Here is a 23393-nt window from a genome sequence, read left to right on the forward strand (position 1 = left end):
CCCGGGAGCCGCTGCCGCACGGGCCTGGGGCCAGTGGCCAAACCAGCCCAACCAGCGCGCAGAGCCCCGGAGCCCCAGAGCCTTGGGGACACTTCGGAGCGTCCACCGCCCTCAGGGTTTTGCGCGTCCGCCCCTACCTCTTCCCTTTCCTCCAGGAAGCCTGCCTTGACCCCCACCCCACCCTCAAGTGGCCCCGATGTCTTCTCTTGCCTCCCTCAACACCCCAGGTGCAGGGACGAGAGGACCCCATAGGCGCCCCTCCCTTGGAAGCCCATGGAAAACTGGAGAAGGGACAGGCGGCCTGAGGCGGCCTCACCTGGTTCCAGACCTTCCACACTCCGGGTCTGTTTCCCATCTAGCCCTGAGGGCAGATATAATCCACCCGGGACCCAGCGAGGCCAGGAAAGCAAGACAGACAAGTTTAATTTTATTACAGAAACTGGGGCTGGCTGAAGGGAACAGGCCAGCGAGGTGGGCTCAGGACACCCCCAACAGCCAGGATGGGGGCACGGCAGGATCTGGCGCCCAGAAGTCAGAGGGAGGCCCAGGAAACTTGCGCCAGTTTTCCTGCCTTGTGGCTGCCTGAGGAGCCCTCACTCCCAGTTCTGTGGGTGCCCGGGGTCACCCAGAGTTCAAGTCAGGGCTGTGCCAAGCCTGAGAGCCCCCACAAAGATGGAGCAGGCGCAACAGGGTGGCAGCTCACAGCCCTGAACATACAGGGGACTCCTGCGGCCCCACATGGGCACAGCCTTCTCACGGCACCCCTCAACACGCACAGCGGGGGGCTTGTGGGAGGTGCTGGTGGTGGCACTGTCTCAGCTCCTGGTGGCCTCTGGACGGGCTCTGGCCCTACACGTCTGTGCTCCTGGCACTGAAGATGGATGCTGGGGTGGGATGGGCAGGCATCGGGGGCCGAGAGCCTGCCCCCACCCCGCCCAGCCTCTGCCTTCCATGCCACATCTTCTCACGCAGCCTCTGGTACTTCACCTCCAGAACCTTGTTCTTCACCGACTGAGGGATGTCGGGCACGAACCAGGCGGCAATGAGCTTGATGCACAAGGCCACGTGCTACGGGCAGCACAGGAGAGGCCCAGCACGGTCAGGTGCCAGCTGGCATTTAGGGGTTCAGGGCCAGGGAGAAGGACTGGAGAGAGAACTGCCCGGACCCACTCCGAGGCCTCTCCCGGTTCTGGCTCACCTCAAAGAGGATGACGAAGGCCAGGCGGATGGCCAGGAGGAACCAGAACTGCTCGGAGAAGTTGTAATCGGGGGGATTGCGGTAGTCCCTGTATCTGGGGTAAGGAAGTACCTGAGGTCAGGGGTCAGGAGTTCAGAGGGCATTCTTGGGGGATGGGGAGTTCCAAACCTGCACAGAGTCACGTTTTCTGAGCCCTCAATCCCATCAGGGTCCTGGAAGTCCTTGGTGTGGAAGACGGACAGGCTGTGGTTGACATAGCCCTTGAGGCAGCTGGGGAGAGGGGAGAGGAGTGTGGGGTGGGGTGGGCTTCCAGGGCGGCCCCTTCAGGCCCCAGAGTGCTTCTAGCCTGCGTTATGGAGCAAACAGTGAGGTAGGGGCCACAGCACAGACTGCCTCCAGTGGGACGGGGCTCCCAGGCCAAGCACATCTTCACATCCGGGGGCCTTGGGGGGGCTGTGGGGACTCTGGGCATCACCAGCCACTTTCCCTGCCAGAGACTGGCCCTGGGGACCCAGTCTGCAGTTTGGTGGCTCCTCGAGGTCAGAGAGCTGGATAAATCAGAAGAGGACATGCAGAACCTCACATCGGGAGGGAGCCGTTCTGGCAGGGCCTACTCAGGAGGCAGCCAGGTCTGGGAACTTCACCCCCAACTGTGGTCCTGGCCAGTTATCCCTGACCTCCAGCCCAGGGCCTGCTGTCAGTGGGCGCAGGGCAGGGGCCACCCCCCGGCCCCAGCCTCACTAAAGCCCCAGGGGTACCAACAGGTCCAGCCATTCCCAGGAGAAAGGGTCTGGATCCCCCAGGGCTTGGCTGTGGTAGGGCCAGTTTCTCCCAGGGGTCTCCAGACACCCTGAGGCCTTACTCGACAGTAGAGTTGCCTTCTTTCAGGCATGGGCTATAGCGGTACTTGTAGACCACTCGGGGGATGAACTCAGATGTGAAGGCAATGACCATCCCGTTGGCAATGACCGCCAGCACACCGATGGTCTCCAGCACCTGCAGCCAGGTCCCTGCACACCAGAGCAGTGGGCAAGCGGTCTGACTCAGCGTCCCTCGGCTGGTTCTGCCCCCACCTCCACCCCCGGCCAACACGGGGCCTGCCGTGTCTCTGTGCGTGGTGTCCCCTTGCAGCCCTAGGGCTGCAGTATTCACAAGGAAGTCCCCAGCCATGGCAGAACATGGCCTCTGCGCTCCTGCACCCCACCCTGACATGGACAGGGAGGAACCTGGGAATCCTCATCCCCCATCTTCCTGAACTTCTCAGCTGCGCCCCCCAGCCACTCCACCTCCTGGGTTCCCACCCCAGGGTAAGACCTTGTAACCTGGGCCCCAGACTGGGGGCCTCCCTAACACCTCTCTCCCTTTCCCCACATCCAGCGCCCCAGCCCCCGTCGCTCCCCTGCTGCCTGTCCGTCTCAGCGAGGCCAGTCTTGGGACAGAGGCCGGCTGCTCTGTTCCTGCCCCAGCCACTGGCAGAACCTGGGTCCCCCTTGGGGGCGTCAAGCCCCTCTGAGATCCTGACGGTTTGTGGGAGGAGCCTACAAAGCGCTCGGCCCCGCCCACTCCTGGGACCCTCCCACCCAGGCTCAACCCGCATCCGAGGCCGTCGGAGAAGGGCTAGGGGCTGTCTGTGGCGTGAGATCCGAGAGATTATTTTTTTCCAGGTGCGGCGGACTGGCCAGCGGGAAGCCCACAGGCCTGAGGCCGCCCAGTTCCCGCCCATCCTGCGCCCGCCCTGTCTGACCGATGTCCTTGGCCTTGCGCGGCACCAGGCGCCGCTGCAACCAGACCATCTTGATGGCGTCCAGGCGGATCTCCACGAGGTTGCTGAAGAGCGCGAGCAGCGGCGCCAGCGGGAAGGCGGCCACGAAGATGGTGGTGAAGCCGTACTGGATCACTGCGCGGTGGGGGGTCAGGCTCGCCGGCGCCCCGCACTCATGTCCGTGGACCCCCGCCCCGCATTCGTCTCCGCGAACCCCCGCCCCGCAGCGCCCACGCACTCATCTCCATGAACTCGTCGAACAGGCTGAAGGTGTTGACCGGGTTCAGAAGGTAGTTGCGCCGCCAGTCCCTGAGCTCGGGGTCCCGGGGCAGGTGCCCGGACTCGGAGGCCCGCAGAGAGCGGCACTTGTGGGTCACCCACCTGCGGGGAGAGCTGCGTGGCAGGGAGGGCGCAGGGGGCGGAGGGGCCTGGGGCTTCCCGGGCTGGGCGGGGGTCGGCACTCACGGGACCAGGTACTCGACGCAGTTGCTGAGCGTCTGCTTCAGGCCCATGATGATGGCCATCTGCACGAAGAGGTCCATCATGCAGCCGCTGGCGTGGCACTGCGGGGCCAGACAGGAGGGGATCAGGGAGGGGTCCTGGGGGACGGTCAGGGGAGCAGTGGCTCAGGGACAGGGCATGAAGCCTGGGGGTGACTGACCTCTTCCAGCTTCCACAAGCCCGCCAGGCGCGTGGACTTCCCGGGGTGGCCGTTGATCCTGGGGGGGAAGGGGAAGTCTGGGGCACTGCGGGCAGCGCCCTGCCTCTGACAGGGTGGGTGCAGCAGGACAGAAGCGAGTAGGAAAGACACAGAACAGGCAGGGCAGGCCCTGCAGGTGAGCGGGGCACAGGTGCTCACACCCAGACGAACCGCACCCGCACGTGGGCGCGCACACACACACACAGGGGAGGCCAGAGGCTCCCAGATGAACCGCACCCACACGTGGGCGCACACCCACACACACACACACACACGGGAGGCCACAGCCTCCCAGACGAACCGCACCTGCACGTGGGCGCACACACACACACAGGGGAGGCCACAGGCTCCAACACACGCTCCAGACAGTGTCTGTTACGAGTGGCCTCGGTTTCTCCCCGAGGAAACGGCACGATGGGTTATTTTGTGTTTAAAATCACCCGCTTTCCATAATATGAGAAATACATGAACTATCTTAAACCAAAAGTCAGGCTCATGGTCAGTGGTGAAATCCCAAAAGCATTCCTATTGTAGCTCACAACAACTGGTATTTAACACGGTTCTGGAATTCCTTGCAAATAAGCAAGAGAAATATGAAGTATAAATAGTATACATTTGCAAAGAAAAAAATAACTCTTTTAGAAAACATGATTATATACCTGGAAAATCAAAATAAAACAACTGAAAGGCTAGGTGGATAAATCAATCGAGTGCTCAAGTGGATACAAAACGAGCATCCAGCAGAACTGGCTTTTCCGTGTGCGGCAAAGCTGCGGGGAAACATGGCATGAGAAAGTATCGGTCGCCCGCAGACACCAGCACAAGTTATACCATAACGAGACTGAAACTCACAAGGCATCTGTGGGGCCTAAATGAAGAAAACTATAAAACTACCAAGGAGCATGAAAGACTTGCAGGGAGAACCTCGTTCTCCCATAAGAAAACGCAGGATGTATTTGTAGTCAGAGCGATGGGCCGCAAAGACATCCACGTGCTCATTCTTGGAGCCTGTGACCACGTTCTTACCTGGCAAAGGAATTTTATCTCACAAGGCAGATGGTATTAAGGCTGCTAATCAGCTGACTTTAAGACGGGGAGATTATCTTGGGTTATCTGGGTTTTTCTGGTGTAATCACAAGGGTCCCTCTATGGGGACAGGGAGTATCTGGGAGCTGGCCTGACTCAGAAGGAATCAGAAGGACTCAGGACTCACTCAGAAGGACTCAGCCCCACGCTGCAAGCTCTGCAGGGGGAGGAGCAGCTGTGCACCAAGGAGAAGCTGAAAGTGAATTATCCCCTGGAGCCTCCAGAAGGAGCCCAGCCCTGCTAACCCCTTAGTTTTCACCTAGTGGGACTCATCTAGGACTTGTGGCCTGCAGAACTGGGAGGTAATAATTTGATTGTTTGAAGCCACTAAGCTGTGGTCATTTGTTATGGTGATTTTCTTGGAAATAATGTATCATTTTACTTATACAATCTTAAGCCAAGTCCCACAGAATTTTTTTTTTTTTTTTCAGACAGAGTCTTGCTCTGTCGCCCAGGCTGGAGTGCAATGGCATGATCTTGGCTCACTACAACCTCCACCTTCTGGGTTTAAGTGATTCTCCTGCCTCAGCCTCCTGAGTAGCTGGAATTACAGGTGCGTGCCACCACGCCTGGCTAAGTTTTGTATATTTAGTAAAGACGGGGTTTCACCATGCTGGCCAGGCTGGTCTCGAACTCCTGACCTCGTGATCCACCCACCTCGGCCTCCCAAAGTGCTGGGATTACAGGCGTGAGCCTCTGCACCCAGCTAGTCTCACAGAATTTTTGGCAATTTGACAAAATGATTCTGACATTCATCTGAAAGAATAAACATATGTAAATAACCATTAAAAAAGTAGAAAAGAAGAGTGATGGACAGCAGCTAGCCCCACCCTACAGTGAGGCATAAAGCAATAATACCCAGCACAGCAAGGGGCTGGTCCTGGAATTGTCAGAATCCATGAAAAGACAATATATAAGCAAAGAATGGAATTTGGTGTATGACGAAGAAGGCATTTCAAGTTAAGAATGGTGATGGGGATGGTTAGTCAATCAATGGTTTGGGGACAACTGGGTGCCATTTGGAAAACAAACAAACAGGCTTCCTTCCTCTGCCCCTTGCAGCAAAACAAATTCCTTACAAGTCAGGGATTTGAAGGTTTAAGGGTTTTTGTGACAGGATCTCTGTCACTCGGGCTGGAGTGCAATGGTGAGATTATGGCTCACTACAGCCTCCACCTCCCAGGCTCCAGCGATCCTCCTACCTCAGCCTTCCAAGTAGCTAGGACTACAGGCCCAAACCACCATGCCCAACTAATTTTCTATTTTTTGTAGAGACGTGCGGTGGGGGGTTTGGGGGCAGTGGGTCTCACTACATTGCCCAGGCTGGTCTTGAACTCCCGGCCTCAAGTAATCCTCCTACCTTGGCCTCCCAAAATGCTGGGATTATAAGCATGAGCCACTGCACTCAGCCAAATGTTTAATATTTTGAAATCATAAACATCTAAAGGAAATCACAGTTGAACACACACACACACACACACACACACACACACATTTGAGATGGAGCCTCACTCTGTCACCCAGGCTGGAGCCCAATGGTGCGATTTCAGTTCACTGCAACCTCTGCCTCCTGGGTTCAAGTGATTCTTGTGCCTCAGCCTCCCGAGTAGCTGGGACTACAGGCTCACACCACCACTCCTGGCTAATGTTTGTATTTTTAGTAGAGACGGGGTTTCTTCATGTTGGCCAGTCTAGTCTTGAACTCCTGACCTCAGGTGATCTGCCTGCCTCAGCCTCCCAAAGTGCTGGGATTTCAGGCGTGAGCCACTGCACCTGGCCCACAGTTGAACATATTTAGTAATCTTGAGGAGTGGCATGAAAAAACAGAACCATAAAGGAATACACTGTCAAAAAGAAAATTTGCTCTAGTGTAACACGGGAAACCAGGTAGATTTTTCACGCTGTTTTCCGAGAGACCTCCCCATGCAAAGAGGCACAGAACTAAGCTCTAGAGCCAGACTTTGTGGTTTTTATCTGTTCCGCCACCCACTGGCTGTGTGTCCTGGAGATAGTTTCTTAACCTCTCTGGTCCTCAGTCATCTATTCTGTAAAATGGCAATGAGAGAAGCTCTGCCCTATAGGGCTACTGTTCAGATTAAATCAGTTAATGATAGAATGTGTGAGTGGGCCATGGATGTAGCTACTATTATACAGACCCATCTCATCCATCAGGAAAAATCAATTCAGTTCCTTGGTCTTTAATACGAATGAATAACCACAGAGATTTACTCACAAGAGGAGTAAGAGGAGAATAACGATTAAAAAACAAAAATGGACGCTTTAGGAAACGAGAGATAATTAGGGAACAGATGAGAACTTAGGGAGAAGGAAAACCTAATTGAAATCCTCAAGAACATAAAAACACGGAAGGGATGCTGTGAATAAAAAATAAAGAGGAAACAAAACACTCTTAGAAATTAAGACTTTAATTGTTAAACGTAAAACAAAGAAATCAATCGATGGAGAAAAAGGCACAAAGTGAAGGAAATCTCTCCAGATGTTACAAGGAGGAGACATGGACACGGGACGCGCGGGAGGAAAAGGCGGCGCGGACACGGGACGCGCGGGAGGAAAAGGCGGCGCGGAGACGGGACGCGCGGGAGAAAAAGGCGGCGCGGAGAGACGGGACGCGCGGGAGGAAAAGGCTCCCAAGGAAGATCTCTGGAAGAAAACGGACTCCGTGCAATACACGATGTACCACAGAGAGGCTGGATACAATTGATAAAGACATTCAAGAAAAAGAGGCAAGTAGAAACCCCAGGAGATGGATTGGAAGGCAGACAAAATCAAAAACAACAAAAGATAAAGAAACTCCAGGAAAAACAAAGAGCTGTACAATAAATGTTATAAATATGATGCAAAGTAAAACATACCATGATTTTAAGAAACTGACAGTTAAAAAAAAAAAGCAAGCAAGAAAGAAGCCTGGCCTTCATGCTACGATAACCTAACAAAAATGCTCAGATAATATGAACAGTCAATTCATAGGGAAAAAATACAATGATCAGTAAATATCTGGAAAGATGCTAGACTTCACCAATAGTTTTTTGTTTTTTGTTTTTTGTTTTTTTTTTTTGAGACGGAGTCTCGCTCTGTTGCCCAGGCTGGAGTGCAGTGGCGCGATCTCGGCTCACTGCAGGCTCTGCCTCCCGGGTTCACACCATTCTCCTGCCTCAGCCTCCCCAGTAGTTGGGACTACAGGCGGCCGCCACCACGCCTGGCTAATTTTTTGTATTTTTTTTTAGTAGAGATGGGGTTTCACCGTGTTAGCCAGGATACTCTTGATCTCTTGACCTCGTGATCCTCCCGCCTCGGCCTCCCAAAGTGCTGAGATTTCAGGCGTGAGCCACCTTGCCCGGCCCCTCACCAGTAGTTTTTTAAAGGCACTTTTAAAAAATGAAAAGACTTTGCCCGTCAGCTCAAGATGGAACGTGTGGTTTCACACACTGTGGGTAGCTTTGTCACTGACACAGCCTTTCTGGAGGTCTCTTTAGCAGGATCTATGTTAATGTAAATGCAAACTCCCAAGTCACAATTAAAATGGCGACTGCAGGCGTGGTGAGTCACACCTGTCATCCCAGCACATGGGGACGCCAAGGCAGGAGGATTGCTTGAGACTGCAGGCGTGGTAGCTCACACCTGTCATCCCGTAGCACGTTGGGAAGCCGAGGCAGGAGGATTGCTTGAGCCCAGGAGTTCGAGACCAGCCTGAGCAACATGACAAAACCCCATCTCTACAAAAAATAGAAAAAATTAGCCAGGCATGCTGGCACATGCCTGTAGTCCCAGCTATTCAGGAGGCTGAGGCAGGAGGATTGCTGGAACCAGGAGTTTGAGGCTGTAGTGAGCTGTGATTGTACCACTGTACTCCAGTCTGGGGCAATGGATCAAGACACTGTCTCTAAAAGTAAGTAAATAAAAATAAAATGACAGGCTGCTGACACCCACTACCAGGCATCACCTTATAGGTGGAAGGGAATTGGAGAGGCCTGCAGTCCACTCAAGACATCAGGCTTTCGGGGGAGACACTCAGGAAGCAACCCAGCCCTGCCAGGATCCCCAGGAAGCCTCAGGACTTGGGTACCCCTGGTGGCTTGGGGGCACTGATTAGGGGAATGCAGGCCCAGCTGGAAGGTCCCTGGGCCTCCTACCTGACCACAAAACCCCCTCAGGAGGACTAGAAGCTCACTAGGGGTTTGAACAACCAGGGACTCAGCACACAGGGTTGGACCGATTGACACTGAGGCCCCACACTGACCTCCCCAACCCCAGCTGGCCTCCCAGCACATAGACAGCGTCCTTCTGCCTCCAGACAGGAGACCAGGGTTCACCCCCAGGAACTTCCAGAGTGAGAGGTCCCACCAGGAGAGACGTGGCCCACAGCAAGCCATGGTGCACGCCTTTCCCAAGACGGATGGGGGTCAAGAACCAGCATCTACAGGGCCAGGCGTGGTGGCTCACACCTGTCATCCCAGCACTTAGGGAGGCCAAGGTGGGTGGATCACCTGAGGTCAGGAGCTCGAGACCAGCCTGGCCAACATGGTGAAACCCTGTCTCTACAAAAAATACAAAAATTAGCTGGGTGTGGTGGTGCGCACCTGTGGTCCCAGCCACTCAGGAGGCTGAGGCAGGAGAATTGCTTGAACCCAGGAAGCAGAGGTTGTAGTGAGCCAAGATCATGCCACTGCACTCCAGCCTGGGCGACAGAGCGAGACTCCATCTAAAAAAAAAAAAAAAAAAAGTAAAGCTGCAGCCAGCATCCCTCTCACCTCGCCTTCCTAATTAGTGAAATGAGTCTTTCTGGTTCCATCAATCGATATGCACCTTTTTTTGGCCAGGTGCAGTGGCTCACGCCTGAAATCCTAACACTTTGGGAAACTGAGGCGGGAGGATCGCTCGAGCCCAGGAATTCGAGACCAGCCTGGGTAACACGGTGAGACCCCATTTCTACAAAAAATATTAAAATTAGCTGGGTGTGGTGGTGCACGCCTGTAATCCCAGCTACTCAGGAGACCCAGGAGGTCAAGACTGCAGTGAGCCAACATTGTGCCACTGGACACCAGCCTGGCGACAGCAAGACCCTGTCTCTCTCTCTCTCTCTCATATATACATGTGTACGAGGATGTGTGGGCAGGCAGACCCAGGAAGACACCAAGTGCATTTTCAGCATAAAGAGCAGGTGCAGTTATTCCCAGGACAAAGCCATTTCTGCCAGTGCTGTCATGTGCCTGCAAATGCATGAAAAAGCCTGGGAGGCCACCAGACTGTCTTGATGCTACCTCGGGGCCCGGGATTCAGGAGCTGGGCTCACTGCAGGCTTTGCTCACGTGTCTCTAGATTGGATTTCCACTTGCTCTCAGCAGAAATTACTTTTAAAATTAAAAGAATGGACATTGCCACTTTAAAGGCAGTGGAACAAGCCCTCATGAGTTGGGTTGGAGGGAGCCTGGCGCCGGCCCTACCTGCCCAGGATGAAGGCGATGTAGATGAGAGACGAGAAATGGGTGAAGAACTGCAGCGTGAAGAAGCGGATGGTGAACCTGCTCTCTCGCTCCGAGAAGGTCCTGGGCATCTCTGGAATGGGACCGGCCCTCACCTCTCTCCCTGCTCACAGGAGAGGCCCTGGGGCAGCAGGAAGGGTCCCCTCCCCTGCTCTCTGACCACAGCCCCAAGGCCCCAGCCCTGAGTCCTCCCGCCGGGCCCCCCAAGAGGGTCTGGGGTAGTCCTCTCACCGAAGTCACAGAGCTTCAGGGCCACGCGCCTGTTGATCTGCAGAGGAGGGCACCGAATGGGCTCACTGGGGCTCCGGTGAACCCCCCAGCTCGGGCCTGCCCTGCTCCCGGCCCCACCTTGGTCATGATGACGATGGTCACATAGTGCACCAGAGCCCCGGTCACCACCACGGCCGTGGTCACCTGCTCCTCCAGGAAGGGCACGGCCGAGCTGCTGAAGAGCGCGGAGGCCAGGACGCGGTAGACCACCAGGATGTGGGCCATGCCGATCATGAGGCAGATCTGCGGGACAGCTGTGGTGGGCAGGGGCCAGGGAGGGCATGCAGCCCGGGTCTCCAGCCCCACCGCGGTGTCCCCTGCTTACCATGAGCAGGGTCAGGACGAGGATGACGGTGCTGCGTAGGTAGGAGTGCTGGTATGGCCGGAGCTTGTAGTCGGGGCAGTTAATGAGCTGAAGTGCCATTTCCTCCTGGGGAGAGCACCGGGCAAGCCTCAGACAAGGGACACTCACCCCACACGTGGGGAGACAGACACGGGACACGCACCCCACACGTGGGGAGACACACAGGGACACGCCTCACGGGTGGACAGACACGGGACACACACCCCACACGCGGGGAGACAGACGCAGGGACACGCCTCACGGGTGGACAGACACGGGACACACACCCCACATGCGGGGAGACAGACGCAGGGACACGCCTCACGGGTGGACAGACACGGGACACTCACCCCACACGTGGGGAGACAGACGCAGGGACACGCCTCACGGGTGGACAGACAGGGGACACTCACCCCACACGTGGGGAGACAGATGCAGGGACACGCGTCACGGGTGGACAGACACGGGACACGCACCCCACACGTGGGGAGACAGACATGGGACACGCCTCACGGGTGGACAGACCAGGACACACGCCCCACATGTGGGGAGACAGACTCGGGACACACGCCTCAGACGCGGCAGGCATATGTGGGCCGTGCAGGGCATCGGGCGCCAACAGCCCCTGCTCGGGTCGGCCTCAGCTGCGCTGCCAGCTCCACCTCACCTGTTCCTCATCCCACACGTACAGGTCCCAGTGCAGGACCACGCGGGCGCGCTGCCGCTTCCAGATCTCCAGGAACACTGTGGCTGCGGCGGGGGCAAGGAGGGGCATCACTGCACTACGCCAGGTGGACCTCGGAGCTTGGGCTGGCACTTCCCCTGGCCCCACAGAGGCGTCCCGCAGCAACTCACCCCAGAGAGCCATGAAGATGGCGAACACCACCGTGCCATCATTGTCAAAGAGGTGGGTGAGCTGGGGGGGTGATGGGTGGGCCGGAGAGGAGGTGGGTGAGCTGGGGAGGGGGGCAGGTGAGCCAGGGAGGGAGGCAGGAGAGCCGGGGAAGGGGGCAGGTGGGCCGGGGAGAGGGGCAGGTGGGCTGAGGAAATGGGCGGGTAGGCTGGGGCTGGGCCTCCCCGTCAGCCCTGTGGGGAAAGCTGAGCAGCTCTGCAGGGCTCCAGGCCTTGACCTCCCCCTCTTCGGGTGGGTGCACCGTTCCCATCTTCCGCAGGCCCTGGGGTGGACCCGGAGGCGACAAACCTTGGCAAAAGTGCAGGTTTCTGAGAGCCGCTGGTACCTGCGGCTGTGGTCGCCGAGGGGACACATGAGGATGTCGTGGGCCTCACAGATCTCCTTGCTGAAGGGGCAGGGATGAGGCTGGGGTCGGCTCCTCCAGGCAGCAGGGCCCACCCCGGCCCCCCATGCCCAGCCCCTGCTGCGGCCCACCTGATCTGGCTGGCCTCAAACAGCGAGAATCCGCTCAGAAAGACTAAGAGGCCCGTCAGGGCGGCCGGCACCAGCATGTAGGTGTACCAGCCCAGCCAGACAAAGTACAGGGCCACCTTTTCCCCAAAGTAGTTCCTGCAGGCAGCAGGGGTCAAGGCCAGCTGTCAGGGGGCGGTGGGGGAGGGATGGGAAAGGGATGGGGGTGGGAGGGGGCAGCAGGGGAGGGATGGGGGAGGGACGGGGTGGGAAGGGGTGGCGGGGGAGGGATGATGGAGGGACGGGGGTGGGAAGGGGCAGCAGGGGAGGGATGGGAGAGGGATGGGGGAGGGATGGGGTGGGAGGGGGCAGCGGGGGAGGGACAGGAGAGGGACAGGGGAGGGATGGGGGTGGGAGGGCGAGGCGGGGGAGGGATGGGGAGGGAGGGGGCAGTGGGGGAGGGACAGGGTGGGAGGGGGCTGCCAGGGAGGGACGGGGGAGGGACAGGGTGGGAGGGGGTGGTGGGGGAGGGAAAGGGGTGGGAGGGGGTGGTGGGGGAGGGACAGGGGAGGGACGGGCGTGGGAGGGGGCGGCAGGGGAGGGACAGGGGAGGGACGGGGTGGGAGAGGCAGCAGGGGAGGGACGGGTGGGGGAGGGGGGTCTCTCTTTTGGTGGCATCAGTGAGTCTGAATGGGAAGCACATCTGTGGGCGTGGGGGCATCTGTGAGGGTGTAGGCAGTGTGGGAGCATCTTCTGGGTGGTGTGTGGGAGCGTTTACAGGAGGTGGCGGCTTCCGGGTGGTGTGTGTGGATGTCCGCGGGGGTGTGGGGGCGTCCGCAGGAGGCGGGGCCGTCCGCGGGGTTCCTGTGCTCTCTTTGGGCAGCGTTACCTGATTTCGTCAACTGGCTGCTCCCGGAACATGTGTCTCCACCGCGCCCACGTCTTCTTCAGGTGTCCCTCCCCCTGGCTCGGGTGACAGAGAGTGAGAGCCCCCATCCCAGGGTCCCACCCCAGGGCCCTCTCCAGGCCGGCCCACCCCTCACCTTGTGCAGGGGGAACCTGGCCTCGAAGACCCCGTCCTTCATCAGGTCCTCGAAGGTCTCTGGGTCACAGGGGTTCATGAGTCGGGGGGGTGAGGTGCTGGGAGAACCCTGCCCGCAGCGCCCCTGTCGGTGCCCCACCCCAGCCCTTACCACCAGCCGAGGTCTTGTTGTTCATGACAACGAAGTTCACGATTCGGATTCTGAGACTCAAGAGCCAGAGCAGGGTGGCCCCGTGTGACCACAGTGGACCCTGCCTCCAGGTCTCAACCTGCCCTCTGGTCTGGCCAGGCCCAGGCCCCTCCCTGTCCTGGCAGAGCCCCCAGCCTGCCAGCCCTGACCAGAGCCCAGAATCCACAACTCACCCGGGAGCCCAGCCCGCACCCTCCTTAAAGTGCTCCCGGGGCCTGGCCTGCCCCACGGCGTCCAGGATGAGGCTGGGCTGGGGGCTCCCTCTCCTCCCAGCCCATCCCTCCCAGAAGCCCAGACCACAGCCTGCACCTGCAACCACACCTCCCACCTGCGGGCCCCGTGTGCCCAGAGCACACCCCAGCCTGCATCCGCACACACCCTCCTTATACCCTGGGAGCTGTTCTGTTCCACTGTGCAGAGACTGGGGCTCAGGAAAGGGAACGTCCCAAGGCCACACAGCCACGAAGCAGCACAGCCAAGCTTCCGACGGCAGAGCCGGGCTCCGAGCCTCCCCCTGTGCCTACCAGGGCACGTCGCAGGTACGCGCCCCCCAAGCCTGCTCCCGTCGGCCCCCTCAAGCCACCTCCCCTCCTTTGAGGCCGCCTCGCGACTCCCCGAGACCCATAGCTCTCTTCACGGGTGCCCTCCACTGCCTCGTAACCAATGCCAGGAGTGTCCTTGGCCGGTCCACCGAGCAGGCCCTGGCTGAGCCCTGCGGGGCCAGGCTGGGGCTGGGCAGGTCACGGGGGCATGGAGGGCCAGGCTTGGAGGCTCCCTCCTGGGCTGGAGGATTGGGGAGAAGCAGGGCCTTAGGGAGTGAGGAGGGTGTCCGTGCCGGGCCTCTGGGTCTGTGCCTGGGAGGCCAGGGACGGTGTCCAGGAAGGGGCATCGGACCTGGAGAGGAGGGGTCTTCAAGAGACACTGGCCTTGGTCCAGGAGGGGCCTCTGGGCCTCTGCAAATCCTGCCCAACCCCTAAGGCTGGCTGTGACTGTGTCCCCAGGAACGCAGGCAGCCACACGGAGCCCTCAGAACGCTCTGAGGGTTGAGAACCACCATGATCCTTTATTGGGACGGGGAAGCTGAGGCTCACACAGCCAGTGGGTCTCACACCTGTGGCCCCTGCCCTGAGACCACGCGGCTGTCCTGCCTTGGCAACGCCCAGAGCCTGGCACTGTCTCCTGCCCGGTCTGGACCAAACACATGGGTGGCAAGGGGTTCTCCTGGCCACGGCTCTGGGTGCAGCCTCTCACCTCGTGGTGACCGGGATGGTGGTAGGCGCGGCCAGCTCGGCGTGGGGGGCAGGCCCCTCAGGCTCCAGGAGGAGAGTGCGGTACAGGCCAAAGACACTGTTGTCAGCACGGATCCCAAAGAAGACCTGTTTCTGGTCCCGGATCACCTGGGGGCACATGGGACCCTCTATCCCACCTCAGAACCCTCCCCCCTCTATTCCACCTCAGAACCCTCCCTTCATCTGCAGCTGTGGCCCAGAGCCATGGAGCTGCCTTGCTCCTCACACCCCTGCTTCTCCCCAATCCTCCAGCCCAGGAGAGAGCCTCCAAGCCTGGCCCTCTGTGCCGCCATGACCGGCCCCACAGCCCTGCCCCTCGCTGGGCACCCGCCCCGGCCCCACGGTCCTGCCCCTCGCTGGGCACCATCCCCAGCCCCACGGCCCTGCCCCTCGCTGGGCACCAGCCCCCGCCCTACGGCCCTGCCCCTCGCTGGGCACCCGCCCACCTTAATGTGGAAGCCCTTTCTCCTGAGCTCCTCCAGGAACTGTTGCTGCCGCGCCTGCCGGGGGTCTCTCTGGGTGTGACGTTGGGCCACGAGGACATAGTCCCACTGCTCGGAAGCCTCGGCCTGCAGGGAGGAGGCATGGGGCCAGGCGCAGGTGAAGGGGCAGGGCAGGGCCAGGCGGGGCCCGGGAGGGGCCCCCGGACACCCACCTCACAGGTGCTGATCTCCATCAGCGGGAAGCTGTCCCCTTCGGGCTCCACCAGGATCCGGAGGCTCTCTTCGCCCTGGGGGTTTGGGGGCAGAGAAAGGGATAGGAGGATGTGATTGGGGGCGAGATGCCCCTCATTGGCGGGTCCCTGCAGCGGACCACGTGGTCACACACCGTCCCTCCCCACAAGGAGAACAGCAAAGAGTCCCGAGGAGATGGCTGTAGGCGGGTGACAGGCCAGAGGGCCAGGGCCTGCTACAAACAACCGACAAAGGACTGTGGAAACAGAAGCGCGTGAGGGGCTCCTACAAATGCAAAAGGGAAGACGCAGCCCACAGAGGCCGACGGGATCGCGAGGAAGAGGAGCACGCTGAGCAGCCGACAGGGGAAGCGACGGGAACTCCAGAACCCCCAAGGAAACGCAGGTCAGAGGACCAGGAGACCAATGCACGGGAGAAGCCACAGGCGCCCCTGCACACTCCCAGTGCTGCGCGTATCAGAGCACGGGTTTGGAAACCTGTTGGACTGTGTTTAAAACTGAACGCTCCCAGCCCCTGGCCTAGCCCGTCCACCCCTGGAGGTGCAGACGAGGGCACTCGCAGCGGCCCCATTTCACATCAGGTCCCTGGGGGCTGGGCAGACGGACACCATGCACCATGCCGCCCCCCCACAGGGAGGGTCCTGCAGCAGGCGAGGTGAGTGCCCGCGGGCACAGTGCACGGGGCTCCTGCAGGGTGACGGCCGCAGGCCCATCCCAGCAGACACAGGGACACGAGTGTCTGGGGCCAGAACCTTCCGGAGGAGGGGAATTTGCAGGGCCTCAGAGCATCCCCTGATATTTGTTAATTACTGAGGCAGTCTCCAAGCTGTCTCTGGCTGCGTCACACCTGGTCCCTGCACCTGAGTCCCTCCCCTCTGCCAGCCGCATCCTCGCCAAGCTCAAGACCTGCCTCCTCCAGAAAGTCTCACTTGACTGCTTGAGCCAGTTGGCCCTTGAGGGCTGCCAGGTAAAATAGAGGCCACCCAGTCACACCTGATTTCCAGATAAACAACGGAAGGATATAGTATTGTAGTGTAGTGTAGTGTAGTATAGGATAGCATAGCATAGCATAGCGTAGTATGGTATAGTATGGTATAGTCTAGTCTGGTCTAGTATAGCATAGGATAGCATAGCATAGCATAGCATAGCATAGGGTAGTATGGTATAGTATGGTCTAGTCTAGTCTAGTCTAGTATAGCATAGGATAGCATAGTATAGCATAGCATAGCATAATATGGTATAATCTAGTATAGCCTAGTCTAGTGTGGTCTAGTATGGTCTAGTCTAGTCTAGTATAGCATAGTACAGCATAGATACCCAGTGATTGCATGGGACATGCCTACACCAAAAATGTTGTTTATGTGACATTGTGACATTCAGCTTGACTGGGTGTCTGTTTCTTTTTTTTTCTTTTCTTTCCTTTTTTTTTTTTTTTTTGAGACAGAGTTTTCCTCGTGATGCCCAGGCTGGAGTGCAGTGGTACAATCTCGGCTCACTGTAACCTCCGTCTCCCGGGTTCAAGCGATTCTCCTGCCTCAGCCTCCTGAGTAGCTGGGATTAACAGACACACGCCACCACACCCAGCTGATTTTGTATTTTTAGTAGAGACAGGGTTTCTCCATGTTGGGCAGGCTGGTCTCGAACTCCCGACCTCAGGTGATCCACCCGCCTCGGCCTCCCAAAGTGCTGGGATTACAGGCGTGAGCCACCGCGCCCGGCCCTGTTTCTTATTTTATTTTGCTAAGTCTGCAACCCTAGTCCAGGTCTGGCCTCCAGCCCTCACCCCGCACACACACACCAGGAGCTACGGGTTCTGGGACAGATCTCCCTATTCTCTCTACCGTCTCAACCACAGAAGCCAGGAAATGCATCCAACCAACCACAGAACGGAAGGCTCTCAGGCAGGGGATTGGTCCACAGCTAGTACCAGTCCTTGGCCAGTTAGGAACCGGGCCACAGAGCAGGGGTGAGCAGGGAGTGAGCAGGGGGTGAGCAGGAGGTGAGCAGGGGGTGAGCAGGGGGTGAGCGGGGAGTGAGCTGGGGGTGAGCAGGGGGTGAGCAGGGGGTGAGCGGGGAGTGAGCTGGGGGTGAGAAGGGGGTGAGCGGGGGTAAGCAGGAGGTGAGCAGGGGGTGAGGGGGTGAGCGGGGGGTGAGCGGGGGGGTGAGCGGGGGGTGAGCGGGGGGGTGAGCGGGGAGGTGAGTGGGGAGGTGAGCGGGGGGGTGAGCGGGGGGGTGAGCGGGGGGGTGAGCGGGGAGGTGAGCGGGGGGGTGAGCGGGGAGGTGAGCGGGGGGGTGAGCGGGGGGTGAGTGTTCCCGCCTGGGCTCCAGGTCCCGTCAGATCAGCGGCGGCGTTAGATCCTCAGGAGGAAGAACCCCATTGTGCACTGCGCATGCAGGGATCTCGGCTGCTCCTTATGAGAATCTAATGTCTGATGATCTGAGGTGAGACAATTTCATCCCAAAACCATCCCACCACACCCACAGCTGTGGAAAAATTGTCTTCTGCGAAACCAGTCCCTGGTGCTGAAAAGGCTGGGGAGCACTGCACTAAGGCATCCGACGCCCCGGTCACAGGGAGATGGGCTCAGGTAGACACCATCTCAGCACGCAGTGCCACACTGCAGCCTCCCTGGGGGGGGATGTTCTTGCCCTAGTTGGCCCACGGGGCTCACCTGGCCCTTCTGCCCCGTCCTAGACCAGCAGTTCTTCCTGCCTCAATCAACCCTTCCCCTGACTCCCTCCTTGGCCTTCCCGACAGCCCACGGACAGATACCTGCACTCAGGCGTGGCATGCCACACTGAAACTTCTCCCCCGTCCTGGGTTAGAGGAGAAACCTTCATCCTCCGACGGATATGCAGGAAGGGGCGTGGCACCTGCCCAGGCGGGAGAGGCACCTCTGTCTCAGCGCAGAGGGCAGCCTCCCTGGGGGGGACTGGTGGTCTGGGGGACGTGGGCATCACGGCTCCAGCTCTGCAGCTTGCCTCCATAGGGGCCGGGAAGTGTTGTGTTGGAGGGATTCATGGGGGAATGGCCCCTCACATGCCTGGCATCAGACCCAGGATGAGGGTCCCTCCTCTGCCCAGAACCCCAGCTCCTCTGGCAGAGGCTGAAATTAGAGAACCCCTCACATCAGCCTGGGCCGAAAGTTGAAAGCTGGCAGGATAAGCCCAGACCCCTGAGAAGGAAGGGACGAGGCAGGGACCCCAGACCAGGCAGGACTTTTGGAGAAGCCTGGGAGAGGGGACTGTCCCTGGGGAACATTCTCAAAGATGGGGGTGGGAAGCCATCCTTCACCCCAGAAATGAGGCACAGAAACCCCCTCCCCACCAAAGACACCGTGCAGCACTGGGGTGATGACCCCACGCCTCTGCAAACAGCAGGATCAGCCTCCCCTGGGGAATGGGGTGCAAAGCCCCCATCACTGACGTGGGCTGACAGGAAGCCCTCCCCCCAGGGCAGAGCTACATGCACACCTGGGGCGTGCCAGCCCCTGGCTGCCCTTAGCTGCTCCCTTGGACAAGGCAGAAGCACTAGGGCTGCCAGGTGTAGCCCCCGCCGACACACACAGCCAGACAGGTGGAGTCCCCCCCGACACACACAGCCAGACAGGTGTAGCCCCCCCGACACACACAGCCAGGCAGGTGTAGCCCCCCCCCGACACACACAACCAGACAGGTGGAGTCCCCCCCGACACACACAGCCAGACAGGTGGAGTCCCCCCCCGACACACACAGCCAGACAGGTATAGCCCCCCCGACACACACAGCCAGACAGGTGGAGTCCCCCCTGACACACACAGCCAGACAGGTGTAGCCCCCCCGACACACACAGCCAGACAGGTGGAGTCCCCCCCGACACAGCCAGACAGGTGTAGCCCCCCCGACACACACAGCCAGACAGGTGGAGTCCCCCCCGACACACACAGTCAGACAGGTGTAGCCCCCCCGACACACACAGCCAGGCAGGTGTAGCCCCCCCGACACACACAGCCAGACAGGTGTAGCCCCCCTGACACACACAGCCAGACAGGTGGAGTCCCCCCCGACACACACAGCCAGACAGGTGTAGCCCCCCTGACACACACAGCCAGACAGGTGTAGCCACCCCCCAACACACACAGCCAGGCAGGTGTAGCCCCCGCGACACACACAGCCAGACAGGTGTAGCCCCCCTGACACACACAGCCAGACAGGTGTAGCCAACCCCCGACACACACAGCCAGGCAGGTGTAGCCCCCCCGACACACACAGCCAGACAGGCCTCAGGCTCCAAGACTCTGCTGCAGAACACTGGGCCCACCAGCCTCCAGGACTGGGCCGTCCATCTGTCCATCCGTCTCCAGGGCCAGTGTTACCGGAGCCACACCCACCGGCCCATCCCCGGGGCCACAGCCACCAGCCTACAGGACCGGGCCATCCATCTGTCCATCCGTCTCCAGGGCCAGTGTTTACGGACCACGGGAGCCTGGCTTCTCCGCACCGCCCTCGGGGTCTTCACAGGTGGGGGCTGGACCACCTGAAGTCACCTCCACTTCCAGCCATGCAGACTGTTCAGTTTATCCACAGTGAGATGTCTGGGACCCCCATGTCCCCAGTCCATGGGCCCCACCTCCGGGAAGCTATGTATGGGCCCACAGGCTTCCAGCTCCCAGGGTAGGGACAGGGGTTGTCCCTACACACTCAGTCTCAGGGCCTCTGAAGCTTCAGCCAGCCTTGCCATCTGCAAACCCAGAGAGGGAGGCCGGCTCTGGGTGGACAGCCGGCCAGGCCCTAGCTCTGACGCCACCAAAACACCCCAGGCCTCAGTTTCCTCGTCTGTACGACAGGGTGTCCTCACCCCGGCCCCCAGAGTCACCTCAGTGACGTGCAGACACAGGAAGAAGGTGGACAGAACCACACACTGTTCTCCCCCATCCTTCCTGTCCCACAGCCCTCACAGGTGACACACCCAGTAATCCAGGGCCCCAGGGAGTTTGTGGGGGGCTCCTGGCACCCCCATTGTGGGCATAGGCCAGCGTCCAGCGGGCAAGCCCCTGGTTCCCAGTGAGGAAGCTTCTGGAGACACTGTAGCCCACAGGAGACCCTCCCTCCCGAGGGCTGGAGTGTGAGGACAGAGCTGGGGGTCCTGCCCATCCGTCCTCTTCCCAGTCCAGCCTCCAGGTTGGGGGCAGGCAGAGGAGGTGGCTGTGCAGATATGACCCCACCCCACTCCTGAGAGGCCTGGCCAGGGGTTCCCACGACGCACATCCCCCCAGCTGTGCATGAGAAGGAGCAGGCCTGGCCAGGGGGTCCCACGACGCACATCCCCCCAGGTGTGCATGGATACGACCCCACCCTGCTCCTGAGAGGCCTGGCCAGGGGGTCCCACGACGCACATCCCCCCAGCTGTGCATGGGAAGGTGTTTGGGCCTCATCTCCTCCTGAGGTCACGTCAAGCCTCTTGGCCGGTGCCCTGCGCCCTCTGGGATCTGGCCCTTGAGAACTTTACAGTTTCGTCATCCACGGAGGGTCCCCTTCTGCCCCACCGCAGTCCCGAGCACGGAGAGGCCCACCTTGTGAGCCGCAGCGCCTCGCCTCTGCCCAGCCCACGCATCCTCTGAGCAAACCCTCCCCAGCTGGCTCTGCTCCTCGGAGCCCCTGAAGCCAGTCGTCTGCCCCCCCTCCCTCCCTCCCTCCAGCTGTCCAGTCTGTCATCTGTCAGTTCACCCATCCATGTGCCCGTCCATCCCCAGACACTGATGGAGCGACCTGCGTGCAGCCCTCCCAGGCAGTGCGTGGCGTTCGTGGACTCAGGGGCAGGGGCCTACTTGGCAGGTGAGGAGGCATGGAGCTTGGCATTGTAGGGCGAGAGGTTGGCAAAAGGTGAGAAAATGGGGGCAGCATTCCTGGGAGAAAGAACATGTGTGGGCACGCCCTGAGAATCAGGGTGCAGTTGGTGTCTGGGACTCAGCAGTCAGCACCTCCCAGGGACTCAGCACTCAGCACCTCCAAGGAGGACTTGGTAGCTACTACTCCTGGTGACTCAGCACTCAGCACCTATGGAAACTGAGTCCAGGGACTCAGTCCTTGGCACTTCAGCTTTGCAGAAGCATAAAGGGCAAGAAGGGAGCTGCCAGAAGGGGAGGCTGGAGGTTGGCAGAGGCCAATCAGGGGAGGCTGCTAGGCTTTTTGGCCAACTGGAGAGCTTGGACTTCAGCAGGGGGCAGTGGGGAGCCACGGAAGGGGTTAGAGCAGAGGAAAGGCACGCCCAGATCCAGCCTGGAGCTGGGACTACCAAGTCCTCCCCACGTCTGCAACTGTCCTTTTTGATCACCACAGGAGTTTTGACCTGCTCCGTTTCCGACCTGGACCGGTTCACCCCTCCTTAGGCAACTTGGTGGTCCCCTGCTCCTCCTGGAAGGTCACCATATTGATGTGCGGACAGCCAGTCAGCCTAACACACTACAGCCCAGAACTCCCAGGCTCGAGCAACCCTCCTGCCTCAGCCTCCGAAGTAGCTGGGACCGCAGGCTCATGCCACCATGCCCGGGTTTGAGCAATCCTCCTGCCTCAGCCTCCCGAGTAGCTGGGACCACAGGCGTCTGCCACCAGGACCAGGATCAAGCAATCCTCCTGCCTCAGCCTCCCGAGTAGCTGAGACTGCAGGTGCATGCCACGACGCCCGGGTTCAAGCAATCCTCTTGCCTCAGCTTCCGGAGTAGCCGGGACCGCAGGCACGTGCCACCAGGCCCGGCTGCAACTGTCTTTTTTGAAGGACTGATGCTCTCACTTCCGACAAACCAGGTGCTGCTTCTCCCAACCCAACCCCTGGCCAGCCCCAAGTCTCTCCTCTACCCCCAGCATGGGAGGAAGGGGCTGGCAGAGGGGACCCTGAGCTCAGGCTAAGGGGCATCAGGTGCTGGGCTGAGCAGCCAGGGTGTCAGACCTGGATGTGGAGGGCCGAGGAGAGCCCTGGGCGGAGATGGAGCAAGAGGCTGCCGGCGCAGCCCACACGTGGAGGCCCTGGCAGGCCGAGAGGGAGGCTGGTTTCACTCCACACCTCACCACTGCCTCCTCCCTGGGCCTACCAGGTGCTGACCTGCCCAGGTGTTGGCCCTGGCCCCAGGTGACCTCTTCACTGGCAGAGGGGAGAAAGGATGTCTTTCTGCGTGTTCACCTGCACTCCTCCCCCAGAATCGGAATCCAGCAGCAGCAGTCGGCCCCAACCTGTGCTGGGCGGGGTCCTTGGGGAGCAGAGAGCCCACAGCCCGCCGGCCACTCTGCAGCTCCCAACCCCGGGGCAGCCTGCCTGGAGCCCACAGCCCGCTCCCCCTTAGGGGCCAGCTGCAAGGCAAAGCTGCCAGGTCTGGGGTCCTCAGCAGCAGCCCCCGCCTCGGTGGGCAGGCCCTCTCCATCTCTTATTCGGGACTCTGGTAAAGGTTCCTGGTCCCACACACTTGCTAAGAGCCCAGCCCTGGTGTCCTCAGAATCCCGGGCTGGAGGGAGGAACTCCACCCTCCTCCAGCACTTCCAACCCCCAGCGTGTCCCAGGGGTCCAGGAGGCAGCTTAGCTGAGCCGGGCGGTCACCCTCACCTGACCTGGCAGCCTGCAGGGACCCCCCCCCCCGACACACACACACAGGCGCCTTCCAGGTGGGGCTGGCGGGGGGCTGGGCCGGGTGGCCCGGGTGTGGGCGTGGCTGGGAGCCTTGAAGGTGTGGACCCTTTTGAGCGCAGGACTCACCTGCATGCTGGCTGTGGCCGGAGTTCCGGCTGGGGTTTGGCGGCCAGGAGAGTGGCTGCCAGCGGCGGGTGCTCCTACCTGACTTCCGCGTGGGGCTCGCCCCTCCCTCCTCCTCCTCCAGCGTCCTGCAGCTGCCGCGCCTGGGTGTAGTCGGGGAGGAGCCAGCATCCAGGCCAGGAGAGTACCCCAGCCCCCGGAGCCTGGGACACCTTCCTGGAGCCCAGATGGCGGG

The 23393-nt window shown here is 59.9% G+C and overlaps 1 protein-coding gene and 1 long non-coding RNA gene across 4 annotated transcripts; one reads left to right on the top strand and one right to left on the bottom strand.

Moving 5' to 3' along the window:
• Positions 1-397: 397 nt before the first annotated feature.
• ANO9 (anoctamin 9) lies at positions 398-23393 on the bottom strand. 3 transcript variants are annotated; one of them, XM_055355699.2, is made up of 23 exons: positions 23162-23393; positions 15400-15474; positions 15191-15313; positions 14707-14852; positions 13417-13466; positions 13267-13325; positions 13113-13186; positions 12248-12382; positions 12062-12158; positions 11716-11776; positions 11528-11610; positions 10843-10947; positions 10596-10760; positions 10479-10515; positions 10209-10320; positions 3622-3679; positions 3426-3523; positions 3199-3341; positions 2943-3095; positions 2061-2208; positions 1367-1468; positions 1199-1292; positions 398-1068 (listed from the first exon to the last, which is right to left on the bottom strand). In XM_055355699.2, the coding sequence occupies exons 1-23, from the start codon at positions 23327-23329 to the stop codon at positions 850-852; spliced, it is 2505 nt and encodes an 834-aa protein (XP_055211674.2). In that variant the 5' UTR covers positions 23330-23393; the 3' UTR covers positions 398-849. The 3 variants fall into 3 exon arrangements, with proteins under 3 accessions (XP_055211674.2, XP_055211672.2, XP_055211675.2); XM_055355697.2 differs by having other exon boundaries at positions 13417-13472; XM_055355700.2 differs by lacking the exon at positions 12248-12382 and having other exon boundaries at positions 13417-13472.
• LOC129525425 (uncharacterized) lies at positions 17080-21104 on the top strand. The gene is made up of 4 exons (XR_010135420.1): positions 17080-17404; positions 17767-17880; positions 19782-19938; positions 20751-21104. It is a non-coding gene; the product is annotated as an uncharacterized lncRNA (long non-coding RNA).

This window comes from Gorilla gorilla, chromosome 9 (genome assembly GCF_029281585.2).
Source record: "Gorilla gorilla gorilla isolate KB3781 chromosome 9, NHGRI_mGorGor1-v2.1_pri, whole genome shotgun sequence".
Taxonomy (NCBI): Eukaryota; Metazoa; Chordata; class Mammalia; order Primates; family Hominidae; genus Gorilla; species Gorilla gorilla.

Bases quoted from the DNA above. Each gene is read 5' to 3' on its own strand.
- ANO9 (XM_055355697.2), bottom strand. From the start codon at position 23,329: ATGCTGGCTCCTCCCCGACTACACCCAGGCGCGGCAGCTGCAGGACGC. The intron at 15,314-15,399 runs GTGGGTGTCCGG...TCCTCCCTGCAG, and splicing joins TGGAGATCAGCACCTGTGAG to GCCGAGGCTTCCGAGCAGTG. The intron at 10,948-11,527 runs GTGAGGTGGAGC...TGCTCTCCCCAG, and splicing joins ACGTGTGGGATGAGGAACAG to GAGGAAATGGCACTTCAGCT.